The sequence below is a fragment of the Hemiscyllium ocellatum genome, chromosome 10 (assembly GCF_020745735.1).
Source record: "Hemiscyllium ocellatum isolate sHemOce1 chromosome 10, sHemOce1.pat.X.cur, whole genome shotgun sequence".
Lineage (NCBI taxonomy): Eukaryota > Metazoa > Chordata > Chondrichthyes > Orectolobiformes > Hemiscylliidae > Hemiscyllium > Hemiscyllium ocellatum.
The window spans coordinates 59,879,117-59,903,778 of NC_083410.1; the positions used below are offsets into that span (position 1 = coordinate 59,879,117).

General features: G+C 39.0%; 1 protein-coding gene across 1 annotated transcript in view; it reads left to right on the forward strand.

Moving 5' to 3' along the window:
• Window positions 1-2,903: 2,903 nt before the first annotated feature.
• Window positions 2,904-24,662, forward strand: part of ccdc85a (coiled-coil domain containing 85A) — a 439,323-nt gene continuing 417,564 nt past the window's right edge. Inside the window, exon 1 of the mRNA XM_060831128.1 lies at window positions 2,904-4,084. Coding sequence (XP_060687111.1) covers window positions 3,133-4,084 — 952 coding nt within the window. The 5' untranslated portion in view covers window positions 2,904-3,132. The remainder of the gene's footprint in view (window positions 4,085-24,662) is intronic.

Consider the following 24,662-nt stretch of genomic DNA (forward strand, 5'->3'; position numbering starts at 1 on the left):
TTCTCTTTTAGTGCACGACGGACAGGTGCACTGCTTGCTTCTCCTGGGTCTTTTGCAGTTAATGGAAAATCCAAAAAAACTATTGTGAGAATCATGTTAAGGCCTGCCACCTATTGGATTGATGTGTCCAGCATCCAACCATTACAGCTCCACCCTAGCGCTACACCATACAAGTGTACCGGGAAACAGAATCTCGAGCATCTCCCCAGTAGATAAGCTAGTGTGTGGAAAACAGATGAAAATTGTGAATTTTGTAAATTGCTAAATCATAGAATCCCTACAGAGTGGAAACGGGTCATTCAGACCATCGAGTCCACATCAATCCTCTGAAGAGCATCCCACCCAGACCTATCCCTCACACTATCCCTGTAATCCTGCATTTCCTATGGCTAATCCACTTAACCTGTACATCCCTGGAATCTATGGGCAATTTAGCATGGCCAATCCACCTAACCTGCACATCTTTATTTTATGATGTATGAGTTGAAAAATGTGGCACTGCAAAAGCACAGTGGGACAGGCAGCATCCGAGAAGCAAGAGAGTCGACATTTTGGATGTAAGCCCTTCATCAGGAATGTAAAGAGGGAAGAGAGCTGAGAGATAAATAGAGGGCCACACCTTTTGACTCTGACTCTCCAGCATCTGCACTCCTACCCTCTCCTTTATGATGTAGCAGCCTATGTTGTCTTAGAACACAACAGAGAACACCAACTTGTATATTTGTAGTGCTTTTAACACAGTAAAATAAGGCGAGGAGTTCCATCAAAGTATTATAAAAGAAATTTGACACTGAGCCACCTATGAGATACTGTAATCGATGGTTAAGTGCTTGGTACATACCCCATAAATATTCTTTTCCAGTGTTTTGGGTAGGGAGCTTAATGGCTGTCTTATGCCTGGGTCAAAGTTGAATATAGCCCCCTACATGTCAAGAGTATATAGTTGTTTGGATATTCCTCATGAGTAGAAAAAAATAATAATTTTGTCGCACAATTGATACTGACTGGATTATACGTTTTGTCAAATTAGTACCCATACTAATGCAAATTCACACAACTGCAATGTTGTGCAATCACGTTTCTATCAATCACGTCTTGGTAATAGAATTGTTTTCAAACTTAAATATCCATATTGTTATGTTAATGCTCCTACTCTAGACCTGTGAATCTTGGATGCTGCACACGAGCTCGTCAAATGGCTTAAAAATTCCATGAGCTATGAGATAGCAGGACAAAAATCTCAACTGTAACACCTTGTCCAGAGCAAATTGAGGCTATGTCATTAAGTGAACACATTGGATTAGCCAAATTATAAAGATTATTTCATGTGATTTATTCACAGGACTTACAGCTATCTTTAACTGGATACTTACAGGTAAAGACATAAAACAGTCTAGTGGTGCACCTCTGAATCAAAAACATTTTGAATCAGAATCCCTGGAAAATCACAGTTAAGGTATGGTGAGTATGATGGAGAATGTAGACTATTCCAGATCTTGGTAAAACATAGAAATGATGAGATCTCAGAACTAATAACTAGATGAAATAAACATAAATTGTGAATGGCCGACAATATCAGAGGGTATTTGATGCTGCAATTCAACAAGAGAACAAGAGAAATGGAAAATGTGCAATCTTCCTGTATGGTATTGAAATGTTTAAACATGAAGTTGAAAGAGACTTAAGATTCTCACTCCATGCTCAGTTGTGTTCAGTTTTGGGAACTAATAAACAAGTTTGGCAGAGATAACACTTAAGAACATAAGAACATGAGAAATAGGAGCAAGATTAGGCCATCTGACCTATCGAGCCTGCTACATCATGTAATAAGATCATGGCTAAACTTTTCGTGGACTCAGCTCCACCTACCTGCTTGCTCACCACTCACTGCTGCGTAATGTATTTAGTACCTGAAAGAGTTAACTGACATCACTAAATAAATACTCGGGGTATAAATGATTATGGTTCTTGTGATGCAGTGATAGCATCCCTACCTCTAAGCCAGACCTGTTCCAGAGGTCCAACCTGTTCCAGAGGTTGAAGAGATTGATTGAAAATAACCATAAAGGGCTGTTCCTCAGAGGAGCTAGAGAATTGCAAAGAGTTCTCATTGTACCAGTTGTGTGTTCTTAGATTGAGTCTGCTTCTCACAAGAGATAATAATGTAAGATGAAACTATCTCTTATGTAATAAACCATTACTGTTGAATGCAAACATGGCTCAGCTTCTGCGTAAAACATTATGCGGGTGACCTCCCACAATGGTATCAATAGCTGGACTAGTACCACCAAGAAGTATTTGTGCTGGTGAATCTACTCAAGATGGTTCTGGCAACAACATTCATTTTCCATATGCTCGCAAACCGTGACATTGAAGTTTACAAAACTTAATCTCAGGTTTTTGACTTATTAGGAAAGACCAGAGCAACTTTGGCTGATATGTCTGGAAAAAGTGGGAAATCAAAGTCGCAGGCATTAAATGCTGTGCAAAATATGAATGCACAGTGCATATTTCAGCAGTGGGACAGCAGGCAAGGGTTGATACTGTTAACAAGAAAATATTCTGACTGCTTGTAGGGAGGTTTTTCGATCAGAAGGTCATGTGCTCGAAATGGAGTGATGGAACACTGTTATCATATGAGAAGCCGCTAGTTGCGGCAGTGGAAGAAGGATGAATTTGAAATGAAGAGTTCGCCGGTGGGGGTGGGGAATGGTGCCTGAATGAAAGACTACAGCTCCCAGGCTGCCGGGTGGGCGGCAGCGGAGGAAGGGAGCATGCGCCGGGAGCCTGGGCACGACTCCCTCCCGGCGGAGAGCGGGGATTGGCGGCTCTGGCTGCGGCTGCGGGAGAGGCTGAGCTGCTCCGCTCAGCTCCGCAGAGACAGTGCTGAGAGCGGGCAGCGCCGCCAGAGCGGCCAACGGGACTCGCTGAGTGCTGCCCACAGACAAGAGAAACCCCCACTCCCCCCACCCAGGACGATGCTGCACAGCCCCCCTCCGCCGGGGGACGGAGCGTTCGCGTCTGGTCGGAGGTGGGAAACAACATTTACAATAATTTAAAGAATTAAAAATTAAAAAAAAAGGTCTGGTCGGAATTTTTTTTGTTTTAACCGGGAGGGGGTTTTGAAGGAAAATGACCAAAAACGCGGAAGGCTCGAGGGAGGAGCTGTGCAAAATCGCGGACGAAGAGCTGATGAAGTGGAGCAAGGAGGAGCTGGTGAGGAGACTTCGGAGATCGGATGCCGAGAAGATGACGGTGATGATCGACCACAGTAACCTGATCAAGGAGGTGAACCGGCGGCTGCAGGTCCATCTCACCGAGATCCGGGGGCTCAAGGAGGTCAACCAGAAGCTGCAGGAGGACAACCAGGAGCTGCGGGACCTCTGCTGCTTCCTGGACGACGACCGGCAGAAAGGCAAGAAGGTGTCTCGGGAGTGGCAGCGGCTGGGCAGGTACACGGCGGGAGTGATGCGCAAGGAAGTTGCCCTGTACTTGCAGAAGATGAAGGAGCTGGAGGTGAGGCAGGATGAGGTGGTGAAGGAGAACCTGGAACTGAAGGAGATGTGCCTGATGCTGGACGAGGACAAGAGCGCGGGCAGCCGCAGCTCCATAGACAGCCAGTCCAGCCTCCTCCACCTGAACGCCACAAGTGGCTTGAGGGACCTTGGCGACGGCAGCAGCACCTCCAGCACGGGGAGCACCGACAGCCCTGACCACCACAAACAGTTAGCGGCCGCGGGCAGCCCCGAGCACCTCCACAAGCACCGCGCCGCGGCCGGGGGCAGCCCCGAGCAGCAGAAGCACACCCTGGGCACCGGCAGCCCCGAGCTCCTGCCCAAGCACATGGTCAGCTCCAGCCCCGAGCGCCCGAAGCACATGATGGTGGGCACTCCGACCCCGGAGCATCTGCAGCAGCACCGAGGTGGCAGCCCCGAGCGCCTCAAACAACATTACGGTGGCAGTCCCGAGCATGTGAAACACTTGAGCGGCAGCAAGGAAGGGACCCTGCGGAGACCATCGGCGGCAGCAGCAGCGCCAGACGAGCTTTCGCCTCATCACAGAAGTGTGTACAATGGGATGAATGGTGGGTTGGTTGACCTACTGAAACCACAGGTGTTTTTGCAGAGACTACAGGCACATAGCCACAATATTTGAATTACCTTGCGGGTTTAATGCATAGATTTCAGTGCATTAATAGAGTGCGTTGCCTGACCACATGCAACAATAACGCATGTGTTCAATTATGACATGAAAACTTACTGATGCATGTTCGCTTGCTGTGCATCATGCCTATCTTTCACGGTACTGCCATACCTATAAATTATTAATTGTAAAATTAGTCAGGAGACCAATTTTGCAGGTCTTTTACTATGACGCTACAATTTCTGCATGAAATCAATGCATTTACATCACCATATATAAAACACAATACTTAGTTCAGAGCAAACATATTTCACATAGAAGCTAACCTCCAAAAGAGTAGTGTATTTTGTTTGTGAAATTTCAGGAGATTCCACTTAAAATTCAGCTGCACAGATTATTTAATGCACTGTTAATAAATTGCAACTCTTTTCTCCACCAAGAGAAATAATTTCCATTGCACGATAAATTGTTGCCCTTCATGTGGCACCTTACATTAGTCTGACAGGGTGTATATTGTGTAAATGTGTTTATGTACTCGTTAATCTGATAAAATGCATTTAAAATCTTTTCCATGTGAACATAATAGGCAAATAGTGTACAGCTTGTCTTGAGTAGAAATATCTAAGTATGACCCTAATGGTGGGTTTTTAGGCTTTTGGTGCTGTGTATATAATTAAAGCCCATTAGGATTAAAGCCTTTGTATTGCTTTTGTAATAATGAAAGCTACTTATTAGATTAATTGCAATTAGTTTAATTGCACATGGTTTCGGAAAATAGATTTTATTCTTTGAAGTGGTTTGTGCCTTTTTGCATAAAAGAATTAAGCCCCCATCGTATTGACATTTATATCTGAATTTCATATTTGAGACTTATTCACTTATACATTAAGTTATATAAAACTCTTCCCTGTTGTAAATGCTATTTCTAATCTTAAACTCAAGCTAGGGTTAGTAGTGAATTTGAAGTAAGTGGGAAAAGCCTAAAATTTTAACAATAGCCTTACAATCAAATTAATTTTAATGAATTTACTTGCACAGTGTTAAGGCTCGAATCAAGCTCTGTATTTCATGCTGAATGATGTACCATTTAAAAAAAATGATACCTGGGTTTCAGTGATATGCTTTTTTTAATTTTGTTAATTAATCTTAACATAAGGTATTCTAATTATCTGTAATTTTCCAGAACATTTGTTCCTATTACGGTCATTGTTTATGTGACTATGATCTTGAGGGAAGGTATTACAAGAGCAGCAAGATCTAATTCCCAATGTACAATAGGATGATCATGATCACCAAGCAGTCAGAGAGGTCTGAAATCAAGAATTTGGTGACTGCTGAGCTGCACTAACTGGAAAATTCAAACTAATTTTTGCTTCAGTTCAATTCATGTTGGGTTCAGGAGTCAAGTCATAGATTGTTGATTTAGTTCAAAATCTCTAATATTTGATACCTGAAGCAGGATCTTGAGCATTCTTGGATTTCATTTTGCTGTTGCCTAACATTGGATTAGGTAGCAACATTGCCCTCTCATTGCCAAGATTTAGATCAGAAGCCACCCCAAACTTCAACAGCTGAAAGCCTTCCTAGTGAAATGGAAGTAGTTTCAGTTCATTTCAACATGTGAGTCTGTCTCCAGTTTAAATTAAATTTTATAATATCGACAATTTTATCATATTACTAAGCAAAGCTACAACTGTATACTTGTCTGAGGTCAGAATTAAGGCATGTTATTGGGAGTATTATTGTAGAATCTTTACTCTGTATGTACTCTGCACTGTCAGTGGTTTGTTTGCTGCTAATTCTGTGCAATAGCAAAAACATTTTCAAATCCTAATTAAACACAAAACAATTAACTTGTTTGCTCCAGTTAAGGAAGTGAATACCAAGAATAAATCAAATCTGAATCAACCAATGAATACAGTAATCAGAGGTAACAGTAGGGAGTTTCTTTGCAATTTAAACCGGTACGTGTTTGTCCTTTATGCCCAAATCACACGTGTCCAGGAAAAAGTCACTCAGAGCTGAGTGCCATGGGAATGGGGTCAGCACTGACCATTATTCTAAAAGCTTTGGCATGATGGATCTGACTAGTAGTACATTTATGGCAAGGCATAAATGAAAGAAGATTCACTTAAGAAGACCAAGAATTGGACACTGCAAATCAAAAAGGTCACTGGGACAGAACTGAGACCAGAAGAAATTACAATGTGGCATCTTATAGTGCAGAAAAAGTCCATTTAGCCTATTGTATCGATACCAGTGTTTTGAAAGAACTATTGAACAAATTCCACATCCCTACTTGTTCACTGTAGTTGTTCTTTTTGAAACTATTTCAGATATATCCTTCATTTTGGATAGCTGTTAAATCTGCCTTTGCATATTCTCAGGTAGTGCATTCCAGATCATCATAACCTGCAGAATAAAAACAACCTCACTGCCGGTAGTATTTAAGAAATAAAAGTTTGCATTTGTAGTAGTGAAGGCTCAAACACTCCTTTTTAAATTACTGCAAGCCCGGCAGTTTTACCATGATGTTTACAGATCAATGCCCAAACTTTATTAGAGCACTAATCTAAATCTAGGCATTTGTTTGCTACAAAGCCTGAAACCTGCTGTGAGATTTAAACTTGGAGACAAGTACCTTTGATCAGTAGAGAAACATGGCATAGTTTTTAAATTTAATTTCAAATTCTGATAGTGTTTTTCAAAACTTTTAAAAAAGACCATGGATTTTGAGAATTACAAATATTAGTAAAAATATATACCCAAAACAAAAGCAGTCATATCCAGAAATGATTCAGGAATAATACTGACTCTGTCATCTCTGGTTTTACCATGGCAAGTGTTAAGGTTTTATTGTTGTAATTTATAAAGCTCAATACCTGTTTCCCACTTTGACAAATTGATAAATATTATCTTTTCAAATTTTAAGACTTTTGGAACCATACAGGACAACAGATATTCTTATAGAAACTGCTAATTCCTGTTGCTTCAATGCCTAGATTTTGTGAATTTTTATATTTGTGTTCTTCTCTAAGCTACAGACAAACTTTGTTAATGCAAACTGTTAGACAGTATTTTCGTCATACAGATCTTGGGCATTCTAAATCATTTACAAGTGTCCAAAGAGTAAAAAATATTCAATACTCCACATACTGTCCATTTTTATTTTTCTGTATTTTGTTTAGGATGGTAATGGTTAAGTAAACAAAAAAGACTCTGCATTTTTATGGAAATAACAATTCCTATTTACTCAATGGCCTCCAAGCTAGGTAGAAGTGCAGGTACAGTAAACATTTAATTGCAAGAGGTGCTGCTATTCTGGGATGGTAATGATAGATGGGATCATTTAGAACTTCTTGGTGTGTTTTCTTGAGTTTGTATTGATGAGCTTTGTCTGTATAAATGGTCAATGGTTGTCTAAACGCTGTATCATATTGTTCACTACAACAGAGTCACCAAATATATTTCTGTCCAGTGTTGAATGTAAGTAAACATCAGTATCTTATTACCAGCATGGTGGTGTGTTGACTGCAGTTATTCTGGTTAAGATTGATTCTCTGTATTCTTCTGACCTTAAGTACTTTATCTAATTCTTTGTTTCTCATGACTTTTAAACTTTTAAATCATTACGCTACTTATTTTAATATTCATATCAAAAGTTTTGAACTGAGGCCAAATATTTAAGTTGTGTTTCTTCTTACTTTATCTGGCCTTAAGTGTAATGAATCTTTTTCCGTGTCTGTTTTCAGCCACACGGCCATTCTCCATGTGTACGTTATAGCATTGATTATTGACAGAGAAGTCTTAAGTGTGGTACTCATACTAGTTTGAATATGTTATCACTTAAGGCCACAACGTGTACTGTCCAGGAGGGGTCACTGCAGATACATCAGGCCTGTGAACCTTGGGTTAATAATGTTATACCTTCCCCTACCTGAGCACTGAGCTTCATTGGTATGGTTATCATTTGGTGGAAATAAGGTGACTTAACATAGGTTCAGGATTAATCCTGAAATCCCTTTGGTTTTAATAACTTATTACAACATGAATAAGTGCATTAATCACTGAACCATCAGAGGAAGTATGTCAGAACACTCCCTTCTTTGTGTCTTTTAAAAATTAAACTTTTTTTTACTAAGATTATTAATTACATTATTTGTAAGTGAGTTTCATTTGTATGTTGCTTGGCCAATGTAAGAACCACTGAAGTAGATTTCCCAGTAAAGTGGATACTTCCTTCTCTTGGTCTTATTTTTCTCCTTTTCTCCAGTCCTCACTGGAAGAAAGAAGCCACTGATTGGGGCATGATTTTATAATATTTGTACTTTACTTCAGTTAGTATACATCATGTCGGAGCTTATATTTGATAGTGAACAGTCACTTATATCACAGTGCATCAACAGTGAACTCTGACCTGATCTCAGCTGATATCCAGAAAACATACTTCACGCAGAATCCAAACTGATATTCATCACGAATGAAGTTAATTCTGATACCTTTATGTCCTGATCAAAACTAGCTAAGCTGATAGCAAAGTGTATGAATTAGATGTTCGCTGGTTCATTGGAGAAGTTAGGAATTAATTTTAGTCCAAAAGTGTAGATTCCTGTAAAAGGTTTTTTCAATAAAAATCAAAAACTAAATTTGACAAAGTTACACAATGTCCTGGTGGAATTCATTACCGTTAATTGCTTCCATTTTCGTAATTGAAAAAAAATCGATGAGTCAAGGACTATGAGGCAGAACACAATCAAGGTTGAAAACAGGAAAACAAAGATACAAAGTAGTGATTAGACTACCAAGCGTGGGCTTTAATGTCATTGGATATTTCATAGGGAGGAAGGACAGATATTCATTTAGAATTCTGAGAGAAATTCCCTTAGTGTAAGAGACTATGAGATGTGGGTATAGGATTTTTGTTTACTACTTAGAGCAAATGAGCAGGGCTTACATTAACTATACTGGATAAAATTAACAAGGGAAGTTGCTATGGAAAGCAGGCTGACTAGAAGTGAGAGACAGCTGCAAATGTGTTGCTGGTCAAAGCACAGCAGGCCAGGCAGCATCTCAGGAATAGAGAATTCGACGTTTCGAGCATACGCCCTTCATCAGGATGAAGGGCTTATGCTCGAAACGTCGAATTCTCTATTCCTGAGATGCTGCCTGGCCTGCTGTGCTTTGACCAGCAACACATTTGCAGCTGTGATCTCCAGCATCTGCAGACCTCATTTTTCACTAGAAGTGAGAGACACATTACCTGTCATGTGACAGCTCTATCTTGTTTCTAGTTGAGCATTCAGAAGAGTTTCTAGATATTATTACAGGGACATTCAAAGTCTGGATAGATTTGGAGTTTCTATTAAGTTCATAATGATACTAAAAGAGTATTCCTTGGTGGTTTGAACACAAGCATTTTCTTTATTGTTAATGTGATAAGGAAGAAGGGCCAAAGATGATACTAGATTAATAAAGATGCAAAACTAATAAAGTCTTTGGTGGTATCTATATAATTAGGTAATCAAAAGAGAAGAAAAATCTGTCTTTGAACTGAAATAAACAAAACATTTGCTGTTCTACCAAAGGAGATATTGGTGAAGCAGCAGTTCAACCATTAGGTTTCAGTAATATAACCCCTGACTGTTTTGAATAAGAATGGTACCTGGTGACATGTAAAGCTGTCTAATTAAACTGTACCCACCTCCAGCATACAAATGAGTAAGTAACTGAGTAGAAATATTACAACTTATTGACACAAATAGCTTTTGAACAGAAAAGAAATAAAACCAATTTTAAAACTAAAGGCCATATTGAAAAGAAAACAAATTGACATAATCACAATATAATGACAATTAACAGTGATATTCATTTAAATTGAGCCGGTGAGACTAAAATTACATTTTTCTAATCCAAACAAATAATTTTGACTGGTACTTACCTTTGTCTCTATTCATTAGTACAGAGCAGTTTGTTGAAATTTTTCTACAAAAAAAAGTATATATACAACCTTTGTTGAATTTTATGAGGTAGCTTTCACAAGGCTAAAAAGAGAAAAAAAAGTGCTCGGCTACAGGGAAATTGTGATGAAGTGGGATGAGTGAAGTTGAGAGACCTGGCATGGACATAATTGGTCAAATGTGCAATAAGTCTCTGACTCTCTTCTATATGCTAGTGGCATGACCTGAAGTATAGCAAGAAGGAAAAAGTAGTTTACATTCAGATTATTTCATCTGAAATGAACAAGGTGGTGATGGCAAAGGTGGTGTTTACATTTTCCTGTTAATAGGACCCAGTCATAGGAATTCCCTAGGGCAACACAGACTGGAAAATTGGAATTGGAGGAAAATTGCGCTCTGATAAAGGAAATCACCTGTACACCTGTATCTGTTGCACTCAAGAAGAGAAAAATCTTTCCTGTGGATTTGACATTTTCCTTGAATTTATAAATACTTTTCTACTTCAAACTGCTGCTTTTCTGGTCCAGAAGCATCAGTTTGGCATGTAGTTGTTACTAACCTTCTCACCTCTCAGTACGAAGAGCATTAAAAAGACGAACATGCTGTATTGAATAAAATCAATACCAATGCAGTGAGGTAATTATAGTGTTGAGGAGTCAATACCTGAGGTTGAAATTGTTGCAATTCAATTCATCACAAAATGTTGCACTGTCAACCAGTGAGGATTTTTTGATAATCACCTGCATATTAATACGCATGTTCATCTCAATTTTGTAGATTAATGTCAATACTACATTCAGCAATATTGGTAGGATTGGGATTCCAGTTAGATGTATGGTGTCAGTATTCATTAAAATTTCAGCTTCAGTTTCTCATTTACTTCCCTTGCTGACAGATGCAGTGATGAAAGGTTGCTCACTGCTCTGCTGCTGGGCACTTTTCCTGAGACACCAGCTCTCAACTCCCTGCTCCAAAAAAGACTCAATTCTAAGAAACTATTGTGCATAGCTCTTCGTAACAAATGGGATATTTCACTGATATTCTGCAAAGCAAACAAAATCAAAAACTATTGTGCACAGCTTTTTAAAATTGCTTGTTATGCAAACATACATGAAATACTATTTGTAATTCTTAGATGAGGATCACTCATAAACTGCTTACTCTTCGGAGGGTCGGAGTGGACTGGTTGGGCTGAAGGGCCGGTTTCCACACTGTAGGGAATCTAATCTAACAAAAAAAGGTGTTTTTGGTGCATTTTTAAAGAAATTACTAAGTTAACTTTGTTATACCAAATGAAATGTTGGCAATTAACAAAGGAGTTGGAGGGGTCCAATTTAATAGGCAGCTTATGTCAAAAGGTTTCAGAAAAAAAGTTTCTGTTTTTGGAGAATCCTGAAGTTGAAGATTCTCGTCTGAGGGAGTGATATGAGAATGCAAACTGTCTGTGTGTCAAGTAAGTAGAATAACAAGTCTGAGTGACTAGTGGTTTAATGGTAAAGATGCACAGAAGAATGCAGATAACTGTAAGTTAGAAGTAGCAAGTCAGAAAGAGTCAATGATGAAATGGATGAAAGCCCAGAAATGGATTAGGTCTTGGTTAAAGATTTTGGGGGATAGTGATGAGGATGATTGCATATATGGTTTCTGGTGAGTATGTTTTTTTGGAAATAAACAAAAGATTTTTTTTTACATTTTCAATTATTGGTCATTTTTCAGACATTTTGACAACAGAATTGTTGGGAATTGTGCAGTTTAAAACTTCATCAATGTAAGCCCTAAGGATTTAAGAGCTTATCCAGGACAGTTAATATATGGTACTGTTATGCTCCCTGATATGGATTCTTGCTGGGGAAAATAGTGTCAGACATTTTGTGCATATTAAAATATTTTCTTGTGTAAGTTTATTTAAGTTACTAACTGGAGGAAAAAGGTGAATTCTAGTTAAATGGATATTTGTGATTAAAGTTATGGAACCATGCATTGAAACTAAATGAGAAACAAGATTTGAAAATAAATTTTAAATAGCTTGAAGAACAGTGCCATGAAAATAAATCATAATCTATCATGTCATCTTTTGTACTTCGGAAGAAATCCTCTTCAAAAATTAGTGTGTTTATACTGCTGCCCGTCTCTGTGACATTGCACATGAAACATGCGATGGGCCCAGATATCAGAGTAGGATTGAGAAAAACACTTGGTCAGAAAAATGAAGAAGAATTGGATAAAGTCTGGTTGCTCCTTGACTTAATTAGCTTCTTGCTTTTAATATGTGCACTGTACAGCAGCAGGTTTAATCAATTTAGGATGGCATGGTGGTTCAGTGGCCAGCACTGCTACCTCACAATGCTAGGGACCCACGTTAATTCAGCCCTTGGGCAATTGTCTGTGTGGAGTTTGCACATTCTCTCTGTATGGCTTTCCTCCAGGTGCTTCGGTTTCCTCCCAAAGTCCAGAAATGTGCAGGAGAGGTGGTTGAGCCATGGTGAATGCAGAGTTACAAGGATGGGGTGTGGGTTTGGGTAGGATGCTGTTTGTAGGGACTCGAGGGGCCGAACGGCCTGCTTCTACATTGTAAGAATTCTGTGATTCATGAGAAATATAGCCCTATTAAAGAAAGTTTAATAGATCATCTATATTACTGAAACCCCCTTAGTCTGCTTCTAGCCTTTGCAGGTCCTGCAGCTTCTCACTGTAAATGTGAATTGTTCTATTACGACACAACATAGTCTGTGCATCATAAATGGTTTATGCTTTCTGCATCAATTGCAGTTTCAGGAAATGCTTGTTTCTACTATGTGCGCTCACAATAATGGTCAGCAGGATAAGACTCCCAAAAATAACAGTTTGGAAAATTATATTGTGATAATTCTCATTTATTTAAATAGAACCAAGAGTTCCTATACAGCAGTTACAGCTATAAAACAAAATGACCTGTGTCTTTTTTTAATGGAGGAGATAACATTGAAACAGACTCTGAACATGTAGTAAATCAAAAGATGGAACTTTATGTAGAAAATTGGTTTGTCGCTATCAGGGTTGTGTGTTATTTTATCAGTTTGTAGGGAGATGGATCAGAATTGTAGCAATTTGAGTGACTATGATGAGGACACTTTCTGACCAGTTTAATATCCTCATCACTAGCCATTGCATTTTCAGCTTAAAACCTCTTTAGTCATAGTAAGCCCTTCCAAGTTATTTAACATTTTCAAACATGTATTTAAATGATTTATTTGAGGTATTCTGATATACAATTCATGTTGGGCTGTCAGGTGGTTAAAAAAGCCATTTACACTTGTGACTACTATTCTTGTGAGCCACAAGAAGCAAATAAAAATGTTTCTTGCAAGTCCCAAGTTGAGCTCTGTAAAAACTTGAGGAAACAAATTGAAAAGCCATAAAATGTAGTGAAGTCATTTGCATTTACTATATTAGTTCAACTTACACTTGTAAATTTCTGACCTGATTTACACACAACCTGAGGTCGAGAAAGTTAATAGGTAATCAGTTATGCACAATAGAAGTACCTCTATAGCCCAGGATCGAGAAATTGGTGAATTAAAGTCTGAAATTTGAAATCGTCAGTTGCTTTAATCTAACCTCTGAACATTTTTTTACATTAGTGTTTTAATTGTTATTTTGTCAAAGCTCACAGTTACAAGTTAACTGAAAGTGGCAAAAAAAAACTAGCTTCTTAAATATTACCATTTACAATCAACCACTCTTAAATTGCAACCGAGGTGCAAACTGGTTTCTATAGTCAGTTTCTTTCCAGAATCTTGCTTAATAGTGGCTCCAACTTTACAGTATACAAATAGAAACTTTGTCACATAGATGGGAAACTTGTAATGTAAGTGTGCTTTATTCCATTAATTCTAAGGGGATTCTCATGATCACCCTAACCACAGTAAAAGATCCACAAAATCAATGATCAGGAGAATACTATGGAAATTCTGTCACTTCGAGCTTTGCCACAAGGATATAAAAGTGGGAAGAGTATTGGAAAAAGGAAAATAATAACTGTCTAAGTAATAACTTCAGTGATATGATGCCTTCATTTTTTTTATCGTATAAGGTTTATATGTTTAGTCCATGTTACCTAAATGAGTTGTAAAGTATGTTTTTATTGAGCCTATAGTGGAGGAGACCTTTGTTTGTCCTTAATATGAAATTTTGTACCAGCCAAGAATGATGTTAGACTTGTTTATTCGTCAGAGAAAGAAAGAACTTTGTATGGTTATACAAAGTATTGTATTGTTTCAAACCTTTGCTGCACCTTCTGACTTTGCCATATTTCAGACAATCACTCATTCTTCGGTACGATCTGCATGGATTTTCTTTTTCAAGGAGTTGGTATCATTTTAATGCATTATAGTTAGAATACACTCAGACTACTGTTCACAGTCTCGTGTCTGTATTCTTTAAAGAATATAGGTAAAGGTAACGTTGCTAAAGTCTCTGAGAACCATAGGGCTGTTTCATTAGAGAGAGTGAGACACAACTGGTGGTGGTTTAACCTGGGGATGAATACAGCTCAGGCAAGCAGGGAGATTGAAATGAGGAATCCTTAAAAGGATATAGAATGACTATAAGACTTGCAAAGAAGTTTACAAGGATGATACCATAACTGAAAAGTTGTATCTCTCACTAAAGACTGGATCAGCTTGGTGTCTTTTCTCAGGGCAAGTCTGAGGGGGTCACTATTAAGGATCTTTTTTTAAGATTATGGAAGTGTGATAGATTAGACATGATAAAGATATTTCTGCTTGTGGATGGGCCCAGAACCATGCACTAAAAAGAGAAGATTCTCATCATTAAATCCAATAGGATATTCAGGAGAGAACTCACTGCTACAAAGAATACTTGAGGCAAATGCTATTCATGTGTTAAGAAGTTGCTGTGAAACAGAAGAGCTAGAAAGGAATGGGTGATGTCGATATGATGAGATGAATATGTGGAGGAGGAGAATGACGTCAATGAGCGGGCTCAGTTGGCTGTTTTTATGAATTATTATGATAAAATTCTATGCCTTTATTTGCATATTGCATCATGTTTTATAAATTTGTCCCTCTTCAGCTGGCTGGTCTCTGTTTAGCTCTACTAATCCAGTTAAACTTCTGACGAAGTTGAGAGGAACTGCTGTTAACTCTGGTAGCTACACTGAGAAGTAATGTTTTGGTTCAGGCCTGAAATATCCCGCTGGATGTGTGTTGGAGGAGGATTCGATTGAGGCATGCCGGACAGCATTGGTTGATTATTTAAACAGAAACGACATGCAAGATTATGGGAAACAGGCAGGAGTTTGGCACTAAATCATAGTATTCAGCAGTTACGACATGATGCATAAAATGGCCTCCTTCTACACCGTAATGAACCTATGATTGCTGATCTACCATATCAGCTGTGGGAGTTTTGATTTCCCCTCTGTCAGGTACATCACTTCCTCCAATGACTTTTCAGGTCGGAACTATTCCATTAGATGACTGCCAGTCTTGTTCACAAGGATTGCAAAATATAAATCAATTTTGTCTATAGTATGTACTTTTGTGACTGTGGTAGGAATAGTGATTTGGAAATTAAGATCACTATTCCATGAGTCATTAGAAGTGGGAAATAAAACCATTATAATTTCTAGGATGGTTAATATCTGACTGCAAGACCTTTTAAGATAAAAGAAACTCACACTAGGTCTCAGCAATAAACAAAGAATAAACAAAGATATCTATTATAACAAACTTATCCTCTAATGCAAAAAGAACAAATGACTAATTATAAATGCAAACTTAAAATACATTGGATAGAGGATTAGTTGCCCAGAACAAAATAGAGAATAGGGATAAACAGGGTGTTTGTGGGTTGGCAAACTGTTGTTCATGGAATGCCACAAGTGTCAGTGCTGGGACCCCTGTTTACAATTTTATCAATGACTCGGGTGAAGGATCAGAAGCTATGATAACTAAGTTTGCTGATGACACAAAGATAGGTGGGAAGTAGGTTGTGAAGAGGACATTGAGTGTACAGAAAGATTTAGATAATTAGGTGAGTGTGCACAAATTTTTCAGATGCAGTGTAATGGGGGAAAAGTAAGATTGTTCACTTTGACAGAAAGAATTAGACGTCAGAGCATTATTTAAATTGAGAAAGCTTGCAGGATATTATGGTACAAAGGGATCACAGTACATGCATCACGAAATGTCAGCATGCAGAAATAGTAATTAAGAAAGCAAATATAGTGTTTGCCTTGATTAGAGTACAAAATGAGGAAAGTCTTGCAACAGTTGTACAGGGCATTGTTAAGACCACACCAACAGCAATTTTAGCCATCTTACTTAAGGAGAGACAGTATTTCATTTGAGGCAGTTCAGTGAAGATTCCCCATATCCATAAAATGGAAAGAGTGGCTTTTGAAGAAAGATTAAGCAGATTGGTCATTGGGGTTAGAAGAATAAGAGCTGATCTTACTGAAACAAATCAGATTCTGAAGACCTCAACAAGGTGAATGCTGAGAGGATGCTCCCCTCTTCAGGGAATCTACAACTAGTTTCAAAATAATGGCTATCCCATTTAAGGTGGAGAAAGGAAGTCATTTGTTCTCTCACAGAGTTGTATGTGTTTGGAATTATTTCTTTCAACAAGCAATATAATTGAGATAGCATTAGACAATGTTTTGATTGACTCAGGTCAAAGATTATGGGGAAAAAATAGGAAAGATGAGTAAAAAACAAATCAAATATGGTATCATTTTGTTGACTGTATAGCAGGCTTGAAGGGTCAAATGGCCTGCTTCTATTTCTTATGTTGGTAGGAATAATGCAGAGCGAGAAGGCGAGTTTTGTTTTCTCTCTGGAAATTGTTTCCTCTATAGAATTCTCTTCCCAACAGAGCAGTGGAGGCGAGATCATTGAATATGTTCAATGCTGAGTGCATTAAATTTTAGATCAACAAAAGAGCTGAGAACTACAGGGGCAGACAGGAATGGAGACTCACTCAGATCAGCCATTGAATGGTGGAACAGGCTTGAGGGACAGAGTGGCCTGCTCCTCCCAGTTCTTGTATTCTTGTGCTTGAAGTGACAGAATTTAAAAGTCCTACTTGTTGACAACATAGTTTACTTGTTGTTTTATTTATTTCTGATTTGATTCCTTTTTTTATAATAAATTTTGTAAAAGAATGTGTCCAGTAGACAATCTGGTTGTTCCATTAAAAAGGATTCTATCAGCTTTCTGATGATTTGGTGTTGTGACAGAAGAAGAGATTAAAGTGTAGATGTAGATACAGTTCTTAGGACTAAAAGGATCAAAGGATATGGGGAGAACCAGGAATGGTACTGAGTTGGATAATCAGTCCTGATCATATTGAATGCCAGAGCAGGCTTTGAAAGGCTGAACTGCCTACTCCTGCTCCTATATTCTGTGTTCTATGTTTAATCAGCTTAATCATTTTGAATTAAAAATGGGAGAGATCAGTTAGGACTGCCACTTCTGATCCTCATCTAATGATTTCTCTGTGAGTATATATGAAGAAAGGAATGATACTGGAGGCTAGTAGTCATCTTTGGAATTGTGCAGAGGTAAACTTTCAAATCTTTCTTGATCTACTGCTTCCTCTGACCTGACTGACTGCACAATTTTCCTCCAGTGTACTTCTCTGTTCTCAAGTTGGGTTGGACTACTCTCACCCTGTATCATTCTCATTTATCTAACAATAGCCCGTGTATCACTTGCAGTGGCTTCTCTTCCTTCTACTATGCTGTTGCCTTTAGTGTACCCCATGGATCCTCCCCTGTCAACATACTGCCTACGGTGGCATCATATGTATGCTGGGAACATCCAGCCCTATCTCATCTCTTTCAATTCCTACTCAATTGCTACATCATCAGTTTGATTATTTGCAGTTCAGTTCTGGATGAGTGGAAATTACCTCCATCTCAAGAACACTGAAGCTATTGTTTACAGTCCTTGCTTCAAACTGTTTTCTGGCACCCTTGATCTAAAAACATTCTGAGATTCAGTCTGTCTTCACATCAACCTGGTATCATATTGAAGCCTGAGATAAGTTTCTGACCTCCAATACATTATCACTATGGTAATCTATTTCCACATCCGTAGTAACATTCAGCTTCTCCCTTGTTTCAGCTCATCCACTGAAACTTTCAGTCAAGCCTGTGTTACTTGCTGACTCAAGTGCACTCTAGGCTGGCCTCCCTACATTCTAACTGCTATAAATATCAGGCCATTCAAAACTCTGCTACCAGTGTCTTGATTCACACAAAGTCCAGTCACCTCTTAACCTGTGCTTGCTGACAGACAATAGCTTCTGGCTAAGCAATGTCTTGATGTTAAAATTCCCATCTTTATTTTCAAATTCCTGCAAGGCCTTGATCCTCTATCTTTCATCTCTTCTAGTCTCATTCCTTCAAAGATTCATTTGCTGTACTCCTGGCTTCATGACATGTACCATTTTAATGACTCTGCCATTGGTGGCTGTGCCTTCTGTTGTCCAGGGCCTAAATTTTGGAACGTCTTCCTTATACCTCTGTTCCACTTTTCTCCTTTAAAATGCTATTAAAAATCTACCACATTGACCGCAATTTTGACCATCTAATTTAATTTCTCCTTATGTGGTTCAGAGATGTCTTCCTTTGAAATGCTTCTGAAAACGCATTGAACATTTAATTGTGTTAAAATACGCAATATAAATATTTGTGGTAGTATCAAATGTGAGAAAGGACTGTCAGAAAAGGTGGTGAAAGACCTGAATAGGAGAGGAAAAAAGACATTAATTCCTAATGAAGAATTTTTCAAGTTTATTACTCAAGTGTGTAATGGCAGAATCAATAATGCAGTAAGATGATTCCATTAGCTGTAGTGGCTAATGTTATTTTCAATCAATCATACCAAAAAAAAATCAAAATCCATTGCAGACATTTGGTTAGGATCTGCAAGGGCAGAATTTTGTCATTGTGGCACACAGGTGGCATGGTGGCTCAATGGGTAGCACTGCTGCCTGTCAGTAACAGGTACGCAGGTTTGACTTTACCATTGGGTGACCATCTCTAGGATTTCTTATTTTAAAACAAAATAGAGAAACACCCTTTTCCCCAACACAATGGAGAAGACTAGGAGACAGTGACCTGTGCATTAGTGTAGGGATAGGGCATAAAGTTCTCTAGTAGTGAAGTGACCTTGGATGATCTCCAGGTTGGACCTTCTAATGTTTGTCATAATGTACGACAGGTGATATTGCCCTTTTGAGTTTCCCACCTGATTTCTTTCTCCTTGTTCACTGACCAGGAAAGTCAGCTTAGGTGTGTAGTCAGTAGCTAATCCAGTATCACTCATTTTACATTCCCTATCCTGGTTGGCAGTTCTGACAAGAATGATTTCTGGATAGCTGCACAGTTTCAAACAAAGAGCAGATTTCTGCAAGCATTGTGATACATATGCTTTTCTCAACTGGTTTTTAGAAGGATATAACTTTGAGAATTGCAGGACATGAGGTAGAAACGTTGCTGAATGCCTCAAGAATATTTCATGTTCTATCTTGCTTGTATCTTGATATGTGATGTGATCATGACATTTAATGCACCGAATATGAAAAATGTTTCTGAGTGAAAGTAATTCAGTTTGAGTAGATCATATTCTCTACAGTTTAATAGATTCAGCATCAGAAAAGTAATGTCACAACAGCCAGTAAATGGTGGTACACACAGGAAATGAGGTATGCTTTAGAACCTCATTAAAACTAACAGTTCATTCATAAGTATTTTGTCAGACCGCTTGATAGCATTAATCATGCAGCTCAGAATAAATTACTGAGAATTATTAGGGAGGAGAATCTGGCTGTTGATGCACTATAGTTGTGCTATGTTTTATTCTCATTTATAAATGTGATCATAATTTTATCTGTTTGATGCTGTGCTGAGAAACTTTCTGGTAATGAAGTATAGAGGTGAGAGAATGCAAATTATTTTAATGTTTTTTCTCTGCAAAAGACTTAATAGTCATTATTTATCTTCTCCAAAGTGAAGACCTTGATAAGGTTCTTGAAGTGTATAATGCACCTGAATAAACGCTGGATTTGAATTGACACCTAAGTACAGAATGTTTTATTTCTGTTAACATTGTGATTGTTTTCTGGAATGTAATCAGAAACTAAATACTGCTGTTTTCTAACTGCAAGAGGATTTAAATGAAGATTCTACCCCATTTAAGGTATTGCTCAATTGCACATTAATTTCAGTGTTTGTTCCAACAGCGTCAATGTGTTTTTGAACTCTGTTGCTCTACAAATTTCCAATGAGGTTTTTTTTTAACTGAATTTATGGAGCAGATTTATGATGGGCAACCCAAAGCATATTATATTTGAACAGTATTCTGACAGCACATTGCCTTCATAAATAGTTTGTGAGAATTATTGCAAAAGAGTGTGAAGCAGGCCAGGAGGAGTATGCAGCAGGTTGATATTACTATGAAGCTGGCCGGCAGTGTCTAATCTCTGTGGTACCCCTCTCATCCGATTTCTATTTCAATTCTATTCCTTGCCATTCCCAAACAACTTGCCAGTGTTGGGATAGCCCGAAACCCCTGTTGCTGTTTTCATTTTTAAAGGGCTGTTGTGCACCTGGACAGTAATGTTAGTCTGGAATGGCCTACAATTTTCCTGATGTTTGCTTTGGATGTGGCAGACAAGGGAAAATTGGTGCTCTGCTTTGCAGACAGCATCCTGGAGGGGGATGGCAAGGTTCAGAGGTCATGCACTGCCTTCCCCCAGGAGCAGCAATGAAAGCTATGACTCCAGATCATGCTGGCCTGGTCCACAGTTGATACCTGGGTTTATGCAAATATAACTATCTGAAGGAAAATGCAGTGATAGAGGAAGAAGGTCAATGACCTTCTGTACTCTGCGACCATCTCTCTGATACCTCGCACTCACTACCTCTGACACTGTATACACCTCCCACCAAGGCTCATGCCCGACAACTCTCAAGGTTACCCACAATGTCTTCCACACTCAATGTCACTCAGCCCAACCCCTGATACTACTAACCCTACAAGCCCCTCTGCACTGCCTACTCACTCGCTTGGGGCATCTCCCCATCTGCATCAACCATAACAGCTGTGCCACCCACTTGCATCTCTCTCAATTCCTGGCTTTCTTTCAATCCAGGAGGAAAACAGCCCCCAGTAGGGCAGGAAGAGTCAAGACGTGTGGGCTGTGCTACCTCACATTCAGCTCCTTTCCGATGAGAGGATGCTGACACTCAACAGCCCAAGCGGTTGAACTGACAGACCATGACAAAGCCCTCGGACTGTAATGAGAACTCCACTGGAACCTCCTGACCAAGGATTACCTTCCTTGTCTGAGGACTGCTGTCAACTGTGACAAGCTTCCAGGACTAAATAGTTTAACAATACAGATGTACTGTGTGGCTGGCATCTCTGGTAGAGAGGCAGAGTGCAGAAAGGTGATGCAGAGCAGGGCTGCTATGAGCATCCAGGTAGGCACAAAATGACTGAGTGCCAAGCCAGCCCAGTAATGGAGCTTGGTCTACTCACTGAGCTGGGTGCATGGTTCTGAGTGCAAAGTGTCTTTTGTAGCAGTGTTGCAATTATAGTTGCCATTGCACCCTGAGGTGACAGATTGAGTGCAGAAGCATACTGTTAATGGATCAGAGATGTAACATGAGGGGTCTTAGAGACTGGCACATGCCAGAGGCCAGTGTCCACAGAATTGCAGTATGTGTGACCAGTGCCCATGGACTGCACTGAAGTGCTAGCGTGTGACGTGAAGATCCTTTGGACCAAGTAGTGAGCTGAAGTTGCCAGTACCCAATCTGTCTTCTATGTCGAGAATTATTAGGGTCTAGTTTTCTATTGTTGCATGGTAGGACATGAAGCTTCATATTGCTGAGAGAGATGTGCAGCTAATAAGGCTGTTAACAAGTTATGTTCTCCCTTAATAGGCAACTCATCACTCCCTAATGACAATTTTGCCTTGAAACCCGAACTTCTGAGGAGAAATTTCTTGAGCCAGAGAATGGTTAATCTCTACAATTCATTGCCATAAAGGGTTGTGGAGGCCAAGTCAGTAAGAATATTTAAGACTGAGATATTTTTTGATTGGTAAAAGGATCAAGGGTTACAGGAAGAAGTCAGAATGGGGTTGAGAAGCATTTCAGCCATGATTGAATGGTGGAGCTGGAACAATAGGCCAAATAGCCCAATTCTGCTCCTATCTCTTAAGATCATATGGTCTTAAAAGAGACAGTGAGTTGTTCCCTCAATGAGATAGGAAAATTACAAGGGAAAGATAGGGCAAATAAACCTAATAAACCTTGGATAACAAAATAAGTAGAAATTAAGTTGAAACAGGGAAAATATGCTTACGACAGATAACAGGTGGATATTTCAGTTGAGAATCAAGCCAAATTGAGAAGATTCAGAAGGGAATAGAAAAATAATTAGACAGGCAGGGAGCTTTTCAAGAAATTCTGGCATCTAACATAAAAGAAAATCTGTCAGTCTTCTATCAGCATGTAGATAGTAAAATCATTGTATGAGGAGCAGTGGGACCATTTACTCACTGGCTAAAAAAGGAAATTGCTATGTTATTAAATGAACAAGTTGCATTTTTTTTTCTGAGGAAGATGCTGCTCAGGTCATGGTGAAAGCGGAGGTGGTTCAGACATTGCGTTTAAAATGGATAAAAAGAAAAGAAGCATTACATTGCCTGTCTGTGTTTAAAATTGACAAAGCAACAGGACTGGATGAGATGCCTCCAAGGATATTAAGAGAAGTGAGAGTGGAAATTGCAAAGGCACTGGTCCTTAATTTTAAAAATCGTTTTTAGACTTGGAGGGGTGCCAGACGTCTGGAGAATTGCAAATGGACCACTCGAATTTAAAAAGGGATACATATAAATGCAGCATCTACAGACAGATAAATTTAACCTCAGTGATGGGGAATCTTTAAGAAAGGATAATTCAGAGTAAAGTTAATGGATATTAGGCCAATACAGGCTACTTAAGGGAAGTCAGTACAAAAGTCAAATTAAAAAATGTTAAGAATAACTTTTACATGGCTTACTTCAGTCTTCTGATGAGGTTTTAGAGAATTAATGAGGATAATGCTGTTGATACAATGTACACAGATATCAAATGCATCTGATGAAGTGTTACAAAGTAGACTTATGGGCAAAATAAGAGCTCAGGAATAAAAAGAACAGTTATAACATGGATATAGAAGTGGCTGAGCGACAGGAAACAAAAAAGAGTGGTGTATGCTTGTTTTTTTGGACTGTATGAGGATTTATCATGGAGTTCCTCAGGAATTTGTGTTAGGACCCCTACTTTTCCTTATAGTAATGACCTGTAACCTAGCGTTTAAGAAACATCTTCAAAGTGTGCAGACATATAAAACATGGGCGCATTCTGAACCATGAGAGTGAGACTGTACAGATTCAAATGGGCAGAAACAGGTTGGTGGAATAGTTGAAAAGGAGTGTGTGAAATCTAATGCAGAGAACTGTGAAGTGATTAATTTCCATCGGAAAAATTCAGAGAGACAATCTTGAACAAAGGGTAGAATTTAAAGGGGATGTGAGAGCAGAGTGACTTGAGTGTGTAGGCACATAAAGCAATGAAGATGGCAGGATAAATTGAGGGAGCAGTTAATAAAGCATCAGGCATTCTGGGGATTATCAGTGAAGCGCACAGAATACAAAAGCAATAAGGTTCTGATACAACTGTATAATTCCTTGCTCAGTTGAAATGAATATTGTGTCCACTTGTGGGCATTACACTTTAGGAAAGATCTCAGTGCATTAAGGTGCAGGAAAAAAAAGAAAATTATTCCAGAGATGAGGAACATCAGAAAATTGACTGGAGAAGTTGAGACTTTTTTTCATAGAGGAGACTGAAAGGGGATTCGATCGAGGTATTGATAACCATTAGTCTGGACAAAATCGATAGGGAAAAGTTGTTTTTGTTCGTGAAGATTTAGATTACTTACAGTGTGGAAACAGGCCCTTCGGCCCAACAAGTCCACACTGACCCACCAAAGCGCAAACCACCCATACCCCTACATTTACCCCTTACCCAGCTCGATGGGCAATTTAGCATGGCCAATTCACATGACCCACACATCTTTGGACTGTGCAAACTCCACACAGCCAGTTGCCTGAGTCGGGAATTGAACCCAGGTCTCATGCGCTGTGAGGCAGCAGTGCTAACCACTGTGCCGCCCACTAATTATTTTCTGGTGGTTAGGATCTGGAATGCACTGCCAAAAAGTGTTATGGAGACAGGGTCAAAGTGGGGATTGAAAAGGAAATTGGATGATTATCTAAAAGTGGACCATCTGCAAGGCTGTGGAGAAAAAGGTCGTGGAGTGAAACTAAGTGAACTGCTCTTCCAGTCTGTCAGTTTTGGCAGGACAGGTCAAAGGACCTCTTTTGGTATTATAACTATGATTCATTTTGTCAATTTTTTAAAAATCTGCACATTTCATGACTATTATTATAAGCTTTTTTTCCTACTTTGGTGTACTTGCAGAGATAAAAGTG